The 15173-nt window shown below is 39.1% G+C and overlaps 1 protein-coding gene across 8 annotated transcripts in view; it reads right to left on the bottom strand.

The window, feature by feature from the left end:
* tnr (tenascin R (restrictin, janusin)) overlaps positions 1-15173 on the bottom strand; it is a 158933-nt gene that overhangs the window by 12897 nt on the left and 130863 nt on the right. For all 8 annotated transcript variants that reach the window (XM_027285570.1, XM_027285568.1, XM_027285571.1 and 5 more), the window contains 3 exons: positions 13742-13885; positions 4085-4215; positions 492-624 (listed from right to left, as the gene is read on the bottom strand). In XM_027285570.1, the coding sequence (XP_027141371.1) occupies positions 492-624; positions 4085-4215; positions 13742-13885 (408 nt within the window). The remainder of the gene's footprint in view (positions 1-491; positions 625-4084; positions 4216-13741; positions 13886-15173) is intronic.

Below are 15173 nucleotides of genomic sequence, written 5' to 3'. Positions count from 1 at the left end.
TTTCTGCTGCCCCAAGTCATGATACAGCCCACTGCAATGCCCACAGCTTGGCTGAAAATATGAATATTGATATTTACTTTCATAATATTAACACAGTTTAAATTATCCACTTCATAATGCTCATTAACCCTTACTTGAGTGACATATCTGCCATCCAATTATGCATGGAGCGCATTAAATATTAGAGCACACTGTTCAGCTGTAGGATTGCAGACAGCCACCCTGCAGGTGCAACCTAATGGGAAGTCTCCCCCACTATCCTACAGGGAAGAGAGATGAAAATTGTGTCTGACTTCTTCTGGGACCCATTATTGCGCAGCTTTAGTTATGGTGACTGTGATGTGAAATGTAGTGCAAAAGAGAAAATGCATTTGCGAGGCCATGAAAAGTCACCCCATTATCATCGCTTTCCGAGCTTAAATCAAAGAACACAAATACTTTGTGTGTGTGTGTGCGTGTGAGTGAGTGGAGAGTATGTGTGTGTACTGTACCTGTAGTGAAGGTAGTGGAGACTACAGCACTGGTATCAAGTCCTCTTGCAGCCTGGAGCTTAACAGTGTACTCTGTGGTCTCAGCTAGTCCCTCTAGTCGAATCCATGTGTCCTCTGCATCTAGGATCAGCTCCTAGCGCACACACACACGCACACACACACACACACACATCCAAATTCATTCACATGCAATTAAAAGATATTACATAAAGTAATTGTATTCTAAAAAAGTAATATTTAATATGTTTTCAGCATGAACCCCAGGGTAAAAATAAATGATATCAGCTTCCCCACAAGTCACTGATAAAACATTAAATTGAACTTGTGAGTTTTACAAAGACCTACAGTGCGGCAACAAAGAAGCCTTCAAGCTATTTTTGTTCAGGAAACACATGACAGCTTGCTTTGTGTTCCAGTAGCACAATATTCTCAATCCAACAACACAAATAGTTGAGGTTTATTTACTGTAGAAGGAATGCAAAGAGGATTTTAGGTCAGTTTAAATACTGTATTAGCAAAATCTACATTGGCTGTAGAAAAAAATAAGAAATAAAATATGAGGATAATCTTTAGGCTTGCAGGAGTTCTTTTCAGTGTACAGTTCATTTGGATTTCTTCCACATAAATCTGGTATTTGAAAGCATAAATAAGAATTTATAATGTTGTAACTGATGTCCTTTTTTTTGTTCTTTTGTTTTGTATAACAGTGGTGTCTTATAATCCCGTGTGGGATGGGCTAGATATTTAGTGTCGCCCAGAAATAAAAATGAACTAACTAAGCAGTTACTCTTCCACTGACTGCAGGACAAGTCTGGCTGCCTTTGTGTGTTCACATGTGAAAAGTGACATTGGAAACAGAAAAAGACAAAAAGAGCTGAGAAAAGCAAGCAAGTGTGGATGGCAGGGAGGAGAAACAGGGCAACTAGATGTAGAGAAGTGAGATAAAAGACGAGCTCCTCAGCAATCAGGGAACAAACATTTCTATTTTTGGTGGATAAGTCATGATGGTACAGTACAGTTACTTCCCTTTGTTTCTGACAAATCCTCTTTTATTGAGCCAATCTTAAAGACATGATGTTTAAGTATTTCCCGTGACAGGAGTTTCTTAGATGAGAAATGATCCTATGCTCAACTGATGAACAGTGTGTGTGTGTGTGTGTGTGTGTGTGTGTGTGTGTGTGAGAGAGAGATAGAGAGAGAGAGAAAGAGAGAGAGAGACAGAGAGAGAGAGAAATGTGTTGGATTTTGCCCTGGATACACATTAAATATGAACAAGTAAAAATGAAATATTCAGCCAGTTTGGAGAAAAAAATCACACATTTTCAGGCAATGTGTCCATGTGAATTATGCAGGGAAGCAGCTGGTAAATGGTGTCTATGTCTCTGAGGATCTTACATTTCCCCCCGAGGTTTTCAGGGTCAAGATAAGATTTGTTTTGCAACGAAACAGTTCTGTCAAATCAAGGATAATAAATACCTTCATATCAACGCTACTGATCGTATGGTTCAGTGGTTGAATGTATATGTATTTACCCTTGTGTGTGTGTGTCACTATGAGATCTTTATTATTCCCAGGCTTGATCATAAACAACACTGATACATGTCTTTACAAATTGTTAAGTAAATATTGATCAGATAAGAAATTAATCTTACAGCTACTTGGTGTAAATTATAAATCCATTATCTCTGTGAGAAGGGAAGCTGGCTGAACAGCTGCAAGTCTCACTATAATGTGGTTAGATTGCAGGTAAAGTAATGTCGCCACATGTTTTCAGCCAAGCCAGACCTCAAGTGGAGACAACCAGAGAAAAATCTTACAAGGACCACTTCAGTCTCTGGCTGCAGCGATCACTTTTTGCTCAGAGCATGAGTGGTATGACTCATTTGTTGCTGAACAATATGAATTCAGTATGTGGCACAATGTCGAGGCGGCTCACCCTGGTGAAAGAAGATTTGATTTGAAACGAAAAGAGCATAGACAAAGGTGGTGAGAGGAATAAAAAAAAGTGAAATTGATTTTTTTTTAAGTCTTCCATGTTGGTTTGGAAGATCTTCCAGCTTTTATTATGTGTAACCAAAGACAAATAGTGTTTAATGAAACAACTAAATGGGAAATTACAGGAATGGAAAGAACCTTCATATAAGCAGTGAACTGAAATCACATATATACAGGGCACTTCCCCGGTTTGTGACGACAACAGAAATGTGTCCGTTTCTGTAAGTTATACAGTTAAAGTTAATTTGTAAGTCATGTAACACAGAGACGCTAGAGGGAAAGCTAATGTTGGTGATTGTTTATAGTCTGTGACTTGTGTAAAACGCTGCTCTAGTCGTTAGTCTGTATGACTATGATAGAATATTACAGAACAATATGATTGGTCGTATGAAAACAAGTTCTCTGTGAGCCATATTCAAGATGTTTAATACTAAAATAAGGAGCAACATAATGAAACCAAACAGTATTAAATATGAATTTCTCCCTTTTGGCTACTGATTTGTATGCTGTATGTTTATGTATTAGGCACATATGTGTGCAGCGGGAGAAATAAGCTTTAATTTTAGTTTGACTTATGCAAATTCATGCAGAGTCTTGAAAATGGAAAATATGTTGATTTAATATATAATGACATATTATTATACACTTCTATAAAACTTTCTTTAAAACTGTTTTGGATGAAAAGGACCAAGAGTGTCAAGAAAGAGGGAAAATGTTGATAGACGTCTGTTTGCATTGGAAAATGGGATAATATGAATTCTTAGTTTTGTATACTTTGTGCATGAGTGACACCCGATGGTCAACCACACAGCAGTACCACACGTTCAAGGTCAGTGTGTGTGTGTGTGTGTTTGTGAGAGAGAGAGAGAAAGACGTGTGATCATTATTTATTCAGAATGGATGTGTGTGTGTATGTGTTATGACTTTTTTTTTTAAGGAGGCAGTCTTGTCTGCATCTGGTTGCATGTGTGTGTAACACACCTAATTGGCAATAAAGTGAATCTTTTGCAGAGCATCTTGGAAAACAGTTCCAGCCAATCGTTAACAAGTGTGCTGCGTTTCACACATCTCCTACTAATGTGCTTTATTACCATTACTCGGCCACATCACAAAGTTTAATCAAAATAAACAATGTCTCTACTGAGACATATTAAAGTAATATCTCTATTAGACAGGCAATTTCACTGCGCACTTCCCTCGCGTGTGCGTGTGTGTGTGTGTTTGTCAATCTATAAGTGTGTATATCTCTGAACGTTAGCAAGTGCCGCGTCAAGGGATTAAATGATTGAAGGATACAATTTGAATTTTGAAGTGCTTGTCATAAAGTGATTCTCCATTCCTTAACATTGTCCTAGTATGATAAATTGACTAAATTGGGAATATTTTTTGACTTTCTAAATCCAAAAACAGGTGTCAATATGTTCTACAATATCTGCAGATTTATTTTTACAAAGGTAGTTATCTCCCTGAGACATGTTTACAACGGTAGCATGGATACAGGATGTCCATTAGAAGATAAAGTTGTTCATATATATGGAATTACAGTGTGCATTATACCAACAGTGTTGTGTAAGTGTAAATGTATGTGTGCTACATACTTTCCGGTTGCCGTCGGTTGACTTGTAGGTGAGCATGTAGTTGTCAATTTCTGCAATTGGTGGTTGCCAGGAGATGAGAGCGCTACGATGATTCACTTCACTGGCTGTCAGATTCAGGGGCGCGTCCATGGCTGCCAGAAAGAGAGAAAAATATCAGCTTCCATTCAGTGCCAAATGAGGAATGTTTGCAGAATGTTTTCTTCTTCAAATAACGACCGAGATCTTAGTTTGTCTGCACGCTTTTGCAAAACAGGGTCATTTTCATTTAACTCAGTGTGTTCATCTTTTTATAGATGCAGGGAGTGAATGTGATGGTGATAAAAGTCAGAAAACTGCTGAGCAAAATTTCAATTACCAACTCAGTGAGTTACTGTACATGTGAATATGCCATGTATTACAGCCTGGTGAAGATGGGCAAAAGAAAGTCTATTTCCTATTTCCTATTTCTGATGGTTCGCACTGTCACTTCATAGCAAGAAGGTTCCCAGTTCCCTTTCTGATTGCTTGTCTCCCCATGTTTGCGTGGGTTCTCTTCAGGTGCTCCGACTTCCTTCACAAAGTCCAAAGACATGCAGTGTCTTTGTGACAGGTTAACTGGTGACTCTAAATTGCCTGTAGGTGTGAATGTGAGCGCGAACGGTTGTTTGTCTCTATGTGTTAGCCCTGTGATGAAATGCTGATTTGTCCAAGGCGTACCCTGCCTCTTGCCCAATGCCAACTGCAATAGGATCCAAACCCCATATAAGAATAAGCAGTTACAGAAAATGGCTGAATGGTTCTTGTGATTTCGTTTTTTCCTTGAACACTGCAAAAACTCTTATCAAATAACCCACGTCTTTAGAGGATGACACTTTCAAGTGTTAAGTTACTGTTGAGTTAATTAGGCAGAAACTGTTCTGTTAATTTCCTGGAATTCTACAGCGTATAAGTAAGGTTTTATAATGTCAAGTCCCAGATGTTGAATTTATAGCTAATGAAATGTAAAAGTGCAAAATCAGAAGACAGTCAATTAAGTAATTTATGCTTCTGCATAACTTACAGCAGGTCATATCAGGTAAAGCAGTGATGTCAAACTCAAGGCTTCATTATTCTGAACTACAGAAATAGAAATAGTTAAGTCTATGCTGCTCTGCTGACTGTGTCCTCACTATATAAAGGCAAAACAAGACATAGCGATGCATCACATTTGAAAAAATAAAACAAGTAAAAGTATTTTATTGTATTATTTATTCTATTCCAAGTCAAGAACACGCAGAAAACAAGTATTTTATTAAAGAAGTGATTCAAGACGTGTTATACAATAGAGACAGCGGGCTTTTGATCATCGGTTGAATAGTTGAAGACAGGCTGTGGTAGACTCACTATCAAGAAGTAATATTTGTGCCTGGTAAATATACAACTTGGAAATAAGATCCAAAATTGACCAACAGATGAACAATATTGACACACACCTGTATGGAGCTGGACTTTAGCACAGCAACAGCAGTGATCCTTTGTTGTATGTAGAACAGCGTATAATGCTGCTTTGTCCTGTTTGTTTTTTTGTTGTTGTTGTTGTTTTCTGAGGGCCATCTTTGAAAGGATTTCTTTTCTTTGTCGTTTTTTCTTGCCACTTCAACACACTGCAAGGCTGGAAATATTTTATATTTTTCTTAACAAGTCTGATGATGAGATCCAATGCAAAATAATACATTAGGCTGTATATCAATATTTCTTTTGCTTTTTTTTTGTGTGTATTTTTGTGGCAGTTCCAGTAAATTACGTCCAGTCTTAAACGACTTGACCATTAGGAAATGCTTTCTCACTTCCCTGCACCTAGTCTATAGATAAAGATGTGTATAGTATAGATGTAAATCTATACACAAATCTGTACACAAATGAATAGTTCAACAACAACAGAGCTCTTTATTTTTCAATAAATGTTAGTACTGGAGTACAGAGTGCATATGTTTGGAGCTATTTTACACATTTGCAGATTAATATGCATTTGGTGCACTTGTGAGTACTTAGAGAAGCAGGACAGTATATTAGGGACTACAGGGCCCACGTTAATTTTAACGAAAAGGACGTGCCATCCAGTACAATGCTGTGGCTCATTGAGGTGCTAATGGTTTTAGGAAAACAATGCAGTTGTATGACACAGAGGGATGAGCTATATTATGATTTGCCCACACAGGCAATACTTGATCTTTCCATGGGAAAATATTGGCAGACGTATCCTTCAATGTGTAAAAACCACTGACATGCTAGATAATTTGGTCCTTAATAAAGGATGACAGCTGTAAGCTACAAACAGATGAGTGCTGTGAAACAACAAATGGAACATTTCTAAATACTAGAATGGGGAGAAGGTTTATCATGTCTACTTTCTAAGCGATGAAAGAAGAAGAAAGAAAAAAGGAAGCACAGGAAGATCTTAAGAAACACTACAAAAACTACACAATAACAACATTTTTGGACATGTATTGTACCCGTTCTATGAGGTAGCAGTGATACAAAATGCCACAGGAAGTAAGATGAGTGCTGAGACACCTTTCCATGTTTAGTGCATGTATCACAGCCTCAAAAGCATTCAAGGCCTTGATCAGCAAGCCCACCCAAATTTTACTGCACATTACATCACAGGGTCTGATTATAGTGCCTTTGTTGATACTTAAACCACTCACCTCAATTTCCCCACCTTACATCAGCCTTTTTGACTCAATGTCTGATCTTCCGGCATGGTGGAAGAAGCATTGACACGCTGCAACCTCATTTTACTGCGTGATAGAAAATAGATGACCTTCTATTCGGTAAAATCAGTTTCCTGGAGTTACATCATGACTCCGGGGCACATCATCAGTCGGTCGCCCCAACAGCACCATGAGAAAAAAAAAAACGGAGCACTGCTCTTTGTGTTTGCTCTGCAATCCGACGTCACCTCTGTGGATATGAGATAAAGACACCTACTACATGACAGTCTCTCGTGGTGATTCCCTTTGTTTGTCTCGCTTTTTTTTTTCTTCCATTCATCCCTCTATAGTGAAACAAACATGAGCTTCTATAAACAGCCTGAATATTTCACTTCTCCTGAGGACTTGAGCGACCAAGGCTTAACTGTTCGCTGAACATCTAACCCTAAATTGAACCCAGACCCTTACACATCTCTGCACATGCAGAGAAAATCCACAACATCAGCTCCATGCATTCTTTAAATTCTGGTGTGTGTACGGCCACATGGATAGATCAATGACAGCTCGGTAATTAACAGCCTGTACCCGTCTTGATAACCTTTTCTCCATCCTGAAAGATGTTGGGTGCCTTCTCTCAGAGATAGTGATAGGCAGATTCACATCGTGTGACACGGGATTGAGAGAGAGAAAGATGAAGAGAGAAAAAAGGGAACAAAGAGTGAGAAGAAAGAAGAGCAGCACGGTGTGAGATAAACACAGCACATTGCATATTGTACTAAAGTCTGCCGTGACGTGCCAATCTCCTCCTCTTCTGCACCCTCTCATCTTTATTGACCTCCTCTGCATCTCATTTCTGCTTTTCCTCCTCCTCCTCCTTTGTCTTTTTCCTCCTATTCCCACATCAGCCTGGGGTCCTCCTCTCTCTCCCTCTCTCCATTTGTGCTTCTGTTTCTCTCTCCTGCTTCGTGTCCTTTGTCCACCTCCTCTTTTACTCCTTATCTGACAGGCTGCCATTCTAACTCAATGTGCCAGAGAGTGAACAGAGTTTATCTTTTGTTCTTGTCCTCCCCTCAACTTGACGAACACTGTTGGTGCATCATGTGCACATGGGGGATGGATGAGCGGAGAGACGGGAGGGGAGTTTTCCATTCATAGAAATGGAGGGTTTGCGAGAACCCTCATTTTGCCCATCTTTATTCTTCCTTTCTCTTGTTCCGTTAAATCCATCTCCTTGTCCTTTTTTCGCACTCACTCTCTCCCTCCAATTAAACCTTCGCGTGGAGCGTGCCCATGCAGGTGAGCAGGTGCCGCCAGAGTTCCTGGCAGCTCTGAAGCTCTATCTTCATACGCAGAGGTTTGAACAATGGGATCGAGATGAATAGGTTTGGCTACATCTAATGTCTCATTAACACACGGCGTAAACAATGCGAGAGGAAAGAAATAAACACACACACAGAGAAGCAGATGGGAAGGGCAGCATGGGCAGCAGCAGTTTGTTGTAGGAAGACAAGAGGGAGGAAGTTATTCTTTTGGAGTGGATATCACATCGCGCACTCGTGCATATGCCCATTTGCAAGTGAATGATTCTGCCTGGATGATGAATCTGTAATTCTTTTGTTTTTATGAAGTCGAATTTAAATCAGTGCTACTTGGATGGATCTCACAGATGGGATTATGGAATTAAGAAAACCACCTTGCAGTTATCTTTGAAGGCCATCTGAAATTAAAGCGACATTATGTATCTTTTCTGCAGCTTTGAAATCTAGAGGAAGCGTAGTGTCGCTATGCCAGAAGTGGAGCCTGGAAAGCAGCTTCTACCTGACACATTGGCAGAGGCTAAGCGAATGAAGATGTTGACAGAGCTAAGAAAAGAAAAGGAGAAAGTAACGAAGCAAGAGGCCGCCAGACAAAAGTAAATCTCAGACTGGCTTTTAGACGTTGGTGAGAGCTTTGTAAAATAAAAAGGCTGCAAGACAGATGGCGAGCTGGGCTTCTTGCTGTTGGACTAGAAAGTCATTTTAGCTGCCTTGTTATGTTTTGTGTTGCACTTGCTTGATGTTTGGCTGAGTTAGCAAAATCGACTTGCAAGTTTTCGATCATACAACAAAAAATATGTGTTGCAAAAAATACCAAATCTTACCTAAAATTGCTTTAAACTGTGTTTTTTTTCTCTGCTGCAGCACAAACCAAGAAATGTATGTTTTATATTTTTGGTTGCATGTCTGATGTAAGCTAAAGTTAGTTTACTACTACAGTGTAATACCCGTAATCTCACTCGTACACAGACACTGACATGCTTCTCCAGCCAGCTGAGAAGAAAAGGCACAATTCTAATATTTCCTTTTTATCTGATATTATTTGTGACAACACAAAGGGATTACTAAATGTGATTTCAAGGATATGCAAGACTTTTCTTTAGCATCATGGACATTTCAGTCAGGCAAACTATCATTATCATTGGTAACCATTGGTTATAAAGCTTCAAAGTTTCACAGTTTTTCCTACAAAATATAGGGCTAAATTCTGTCTTGGGAGCTTTTGAATGGCAAGACCTCCGTAACCACTTTTCATTTGTGGTCACTAAAGTTATTAGACTGTACGTTAGGTTCAAGAACAAAGGCCATGCCTCTGTCATCCAATTTCCTGCGCCTGCAGACATAGGTGTGTCTAACCCCGTCCTCTCATGTCTTAGTTCTCATATCCTTACACCGCAAAACCTCATTTTCTGCTTCCTCACCTCCATCTTACTTATTGCTGCAACCACAGGGGGCAAAATGAAGCTACGATTTTCAATCCAGACATCTGCCACACCCACTCCCTTGGGTTCCTCCCATGAAACCTTTCAGCTAGCACTCACCATCAATACCATTCAACTCTTTAATCCCTTGTGCTTGATCTGAATTTTATCCCTCTCACGCCTCTGCCCTCAACCCTCAGACATCTCCTTGACTAATACGTCATTCCAATAACCTATTTTCATTCTTTGTGGTCTTTGTAAGTGAACTGACTGTAAAAATCGTACACAATGATGTACACATGATGCAGCAGCACCACTCCAAGTTAAAGATTGGTCAATTTCTTATTATTTTAAATAATATAATGATATATGGAGTATTGTATTTTAATTTAAGTTAACTTAAAGGTTGTCAAAATGCACCCTGAACCTCTTTTAAATTCATTATTCTGAAAGATATTGCCAAAGGTTATTTCAAAAATATACCCTTTAAATGAATCTTCATTTTTCATGGAAATCATTCGTCTCTCTACCACCATATCCTATGTCTAAACAAATATTATTTTTTACATGTGAGGAAAAAAGTTTACAGCTCTGGTAGTTGAAGTAACAAAGGTAGCATATAACTTTACATACTTGTGTTGTATTCAATATCCTAGAATAAATATTTTAGATGTATTTGCAGGAGTTTGAAACATTTATCATATAAAGCAATTAACAGCACAGATTTTATGGGAACAAAAGTCCTTCAAAGTACATTACAGTGTCTTCAACTGCCTGAAAAAATGAAGATTATGTTTCTGTAATAGCAGTACTTTCAGCACTTGGTGAACAACTATCAGCCAGAGCTCAGTGAAGCTGCCCGCAGCAAGGATCTCCACTGCTTCAAAAACTTGCCAAGCACTTCTCAGCAAGTGGGCTCAGGCACATCTGAAGGAAGAAAGTCCCGGTGCTGCAGCCTACAGGCTTATAGAGACACCCGTAGAAAAATCCCTTATTTTCCACCCCTATAGCTTAAATATCAGCCTCTGGGGAGCTGTCTTACTCTGTGTTGAACTCCTGAGGCATGGAGGCCAGACAACAAAACAACTTTCAGCTGTGGTTAAGAGGCTTGGGAATCAACAAAGAAAACCCCATCCCATCAGAATGAAACAAACAATAAAAAAGAGAAAAATCGGAACGGCTGAGTCAGTCTTGGACACATTTTGATACAAGAAAGACTCATACGTTTCTTTCTCCTCCTCTCTCTGGGCTGTGTTCAGCATACATGTACAGATAGACTCTCGCCTAAAAGGAGTAAAAGTCAAACCCAGCAGCAAGAATTGTGTACTCTTCACCTCTTGTTCAAAACATGGAGCAGAAGTAGTTGACAGCTCCTTTCCAGATATCATCATTTAGTTTGTTAAGAACCCACTAACTGAAAGAAAAGCTGCGCAAACAGAAATAAATTGTAAATTGTATGCAAATATACATGGAGACATTATCCAGTTTGATTACCATTTTCCTGGATGGAGTTCCCGCTCTTGTGTTGAAGACAAGCAGAAGCAGGGTGGGTAAGATTGGCTGTGTTGTTGTATGTTTTGTTGATTTAGGCTCACTTGCTCTCTGGAATATTTTTGTCTTTAAGTGAGTTATTTTCCAACCACACCATCAGTCTCAACAACACCAGACTACTGGGAGGGCTGAAAAGCTCATTCAGCAGTCTTACCTATTGCATTTAAAATTTCTCTGCAAAGCATTTTGGTCAACGCCTGTTGTTTTTAAATGAGCTTTATAAATACTGCAAATGCTATATATGCGTGTAGATGTGACTAATAACTCTGTGTCTTAGTAGAAGGAGAAGAAAGAGGAGCAAACTGAGACTTAAAGATTGAGAGGCCGACTGAGACCGAAACAGAGACATGACAGACTCATAGCCAGAGTAGTTGACTGGACAAATCAATGGTCTTTTCCTCTCTCATGGCTCGTTCACAATGTGACATTTTCCACTGAAGAGAAACAGCCTGAGAAAACAAGCTGTGTGAGCAGAATTGAAGCAGGCTTTAAGATTTCAATTAGTTTAGCAGTTTGATTAACAAACCAGAGAAGATCCCTCTGAAGCTGGGGTTGACTACGGCACCCCCTGGTCTAACATGCCATCATTAGTCCTGCAGGACTGAAGGTGTGGGTTTCTCTGAGCACATCTGCCTGTACATGGGCACACAGAGTACACAGCTCAGTGAATACTGTGTATGGTACTGTAGAAAAGTGATTATGAATAAATTCAATCGCGTAAATTCAGTCCCATTATCTTTAACTGTAAAATATGAATGTTATCCTTCCATCGCAGAAAACGCAACGTAAAGCCCAAGATATCAGTGTTGATTAATGACCGCATCAGTGTCCAGGCATGTTAATATGTTCTGTAATTACAGAATACATTTTCATAATATTGGTTTAATTCTGAATAGAATTGAGTTTTACACATTTAATCTTTTCCACGCAGACGAGGAGAGCAGCAAAGGGAAGCACCCAGGCATTTTCTTGATTCAATAAGGCGTGTTATTCAAAACAAAACTAAATCCTGTGCACACTCCTCGTTGTTATCAAAGCAATTTCTCAAATTCTTCCTTTCATGTGAGAGACTCTAACCAGGGTAGGATTTTTGTTTTGTTCTCTGGAGAAGCTAAGGTGTACATGATGTACTAGGCAGAGCATCTGTTTCCAAATTAGAATCACCTTAAACTGCCAGGAACATTTGTTTATGTACGAGTTACTATAGGCATGTACAGCACACAGCATCGACATGGTTGTAGGTACACCTAATTTTCATGAGCCCCATTTATGTTTTGAAGTCCCTGCAGCCCAGAGTTAGTTTCTGTTTTGAGCAGCTCGTCTCTGCTGCAGTGCAGGACAGGTAGCTCTGGTTCTCCTTGGGGGATTATGAACTCCTCTGCTGACTGAAAAGTTTTTTTTTTTTTTTTTTTTTTCTGCAAGAACTCCAGAAAAAAACAAAGTTTACAGAGCTGCAACTCAGCTAAACTGGAACAATTCCTTCACCCCAGACGATAAAGGTGAATATAATTAGAGAGGTGGGTCAACTAGAGGCGAAGCAGGCAGAAACTGAACTGGGTTCACGTCAAGTTTAATCCTCATGACAGCTTGTGTCTTTGGCCATGTCAAAGTCTCTAGCAAAGACTGACCCCTGTGACATGTGTGACAATAAGTGCTACACAGAGATAAAGGATCAAAGGTTTGGAAGTAGGAAAAGCATAAATCAAAAGATGTACTGTAAATTAAACCTACAATTATATAAAAACTGTGCTCACAAAAACAGGTAATACAAACGATTTCACCATCCAATAAAGCACACAGTCTCAAACACTAGCAATTAGACTGGGTCGAGCAGCAGAGTTTTCAGATACACACCTCCACACCTCTGAATCTACTGCTAAACTAATCTAATAAACAGAAGTAACTTCATTTCTATCATGTTATTGTCACGGCACAGGTAGTACTGGGGAGATGATTTGTTGTTATATCTGCGGGAATTCATTTACACTAAAATGTGTGTCTCTGCCAGCAAGCAATCCTCTAGTGCATCACCAACCACGCACTGACTTTGTTCTGGTTCGTTTAAGGTTAACGTATATAAATGAAGACAGAAACTAAACCAAATCGCTTCAGGGATGACAATTAATATTCATTGTCCATCACGGTCTCAACAAAGAAGTTATCCGCTGTTCTGCAGTGTCAATTTTCAACCCACGTCTTTGACATTTGGCAACTAATCAGTAGGAAAAATGGCAACCATGTGACTGTGACAATATATACACACTGATATGACAAAGAATTACTGTGCTAATTTGTTTTTCTATATCACCCTACATCCATCCATAAATCCTTCCAATTATTTGCCACCTTTCCAGGTCAGTCAGGCTGCTGGTAATTAACGTGTATGATACATAAATACTGTTTCTATTTTTTCACTGTATGACATACTTCCATTGTTTGTGTTACACTTTATTAATCCCCATGGACAAATGCATCTGCTACATTTGACTCATTCCAACTACTTTAGAAGCGATGTGAAGCCATCGCCCTTGGTCAAGGACAATGGCAGGAGAATTCCTGATTAACATGCGTATTATATTTGGTGTGAATGAAACCGAGCACCCCGGGAAACCCTCCTGCTGCGAGATGACAGTGCTACCCACTGAGCCGAATTACCGCCCGCTGTATTGACACCAGCTGAATAAAATGAACACATACGCGTTTGGAGGTTGGTGATGACGGTCCCGCTGGTGAGGGGTCCTTTGGTGGCATATAGGGCTACGGAGTAGCTGGTGCTTGGCTTAAGGTTGGACAGCTGGTGCTCCTGCTTGTTGCCTTCTACGAGGAATGTATCAGCTGTCACTGGAAAAAAAAAGTAAAAAGAAAAGTAAAACACATATTTTATCTCTTTCAAGTTCTGTTTGAGCTTAGATCACTTTAAATTCTATCTCTTTGAAAACTAATTATGCTGCAAAAATGAGCAACACTATAAATGGCTCTAAAATAGTACTCTGTAATAAACTGAGACTGAGAACCCCTGATCTTATCTAAATGCATATACCAAGATTCATTTGAAGGTATTTCTGTGACTAATATATCTTTCTAACCACTTAAACAGGGCAAATTTGAATAAATTACCATTCAATTACCAATTTGCATTTGGAGTTATTAGAAACTGTCTCTGAATTGACTGTGAAAAATGACTGATGAAGAAAATAATTGTGTAGCATGAGCACACGACTTCAAATTGCCCAGAAAAGACATTTAATATAACTGGTGTCAAAGGACTCACTGACAGGATCTTGTTGCATTAGCGTTTTAATTTATAGTTATAATGATGAGAGCTGCATTATGTGTAAACTTCATAGTGACAGTGATGTTACTGAGAATATGGACAAACCATATTTTTACACTCTTAATCTATTTTATATGAAGTTTGACTGACTGATACCGTGATGGTTTGGATTTTATGTGGGTGTTCCTGGTTGGCAATAAAAATCTACTTTGTAATGCAGGACAATACTCAGTGAAATATGAGATTTATTGACCTTGATTTAATATACTTACACTCAAGGGAATTTGTTCACAACTTACACTGCACTTCTCTAAACCCTGGTGGAGGCTGGTTAGGCCAAATATGTGTCCAGCATAAAGATACTGTCTCTGTAACTTAAATGATCTGGCTGTCATCCAGTCCGTCAGTCAAGGTATAATTTACACATTGACTCCAAAAGCTGAGTAATATAGATTTCTCTTGATAATTCGAGACATGGCTTAGTCAGCAGGGTCATGTGTAAAGAGAGAGAGAAATATGCATCCCATGACATTTTTTTCCCCCCAGTCACTTTAAAGGAATTAGGGAGTGAAATAAAGGTTGAGATCAAGGGTTAAACATTTGACTGGTGAATTTAAAAAATGTGCTTTGACTGCCAACACTGGGTGATGTTTGTTTGAAAAATACAATTTCTTTGAAACTTTTTCATTTTTCAGCACTCTTGCTGTGTATGTCAGGTAGCTTAGTTAAGTTATGTCTGTGGCTCATCCACCTACTGTAACTTGGCATTCATCCACTTGGTTCAGGGAGCAAATTACATACTGACTCTGAAGGGAGCAATGCAGTTATCTTTTGCCTATCTGGATACGGCTGTCA

This window comes from Larimichthys crocea, chromosome XII (genome assembly GCF_000972845.2).
Source record: "Larimichthys crocea isolate SSNF chromosome XII, L_crocea_2.0, whole genome shotgun sequence".
Lineage (NCBI taxonomy): Eukaryota > Metazoa > Chordata > Actinopteri > Sciaenidae > Larimichthys > Larimichthys crocea.
Note: the sequence above shows the minus strand (reverse complement) of the source record. Positions and strands in the feature narration are given on the sequence as shown.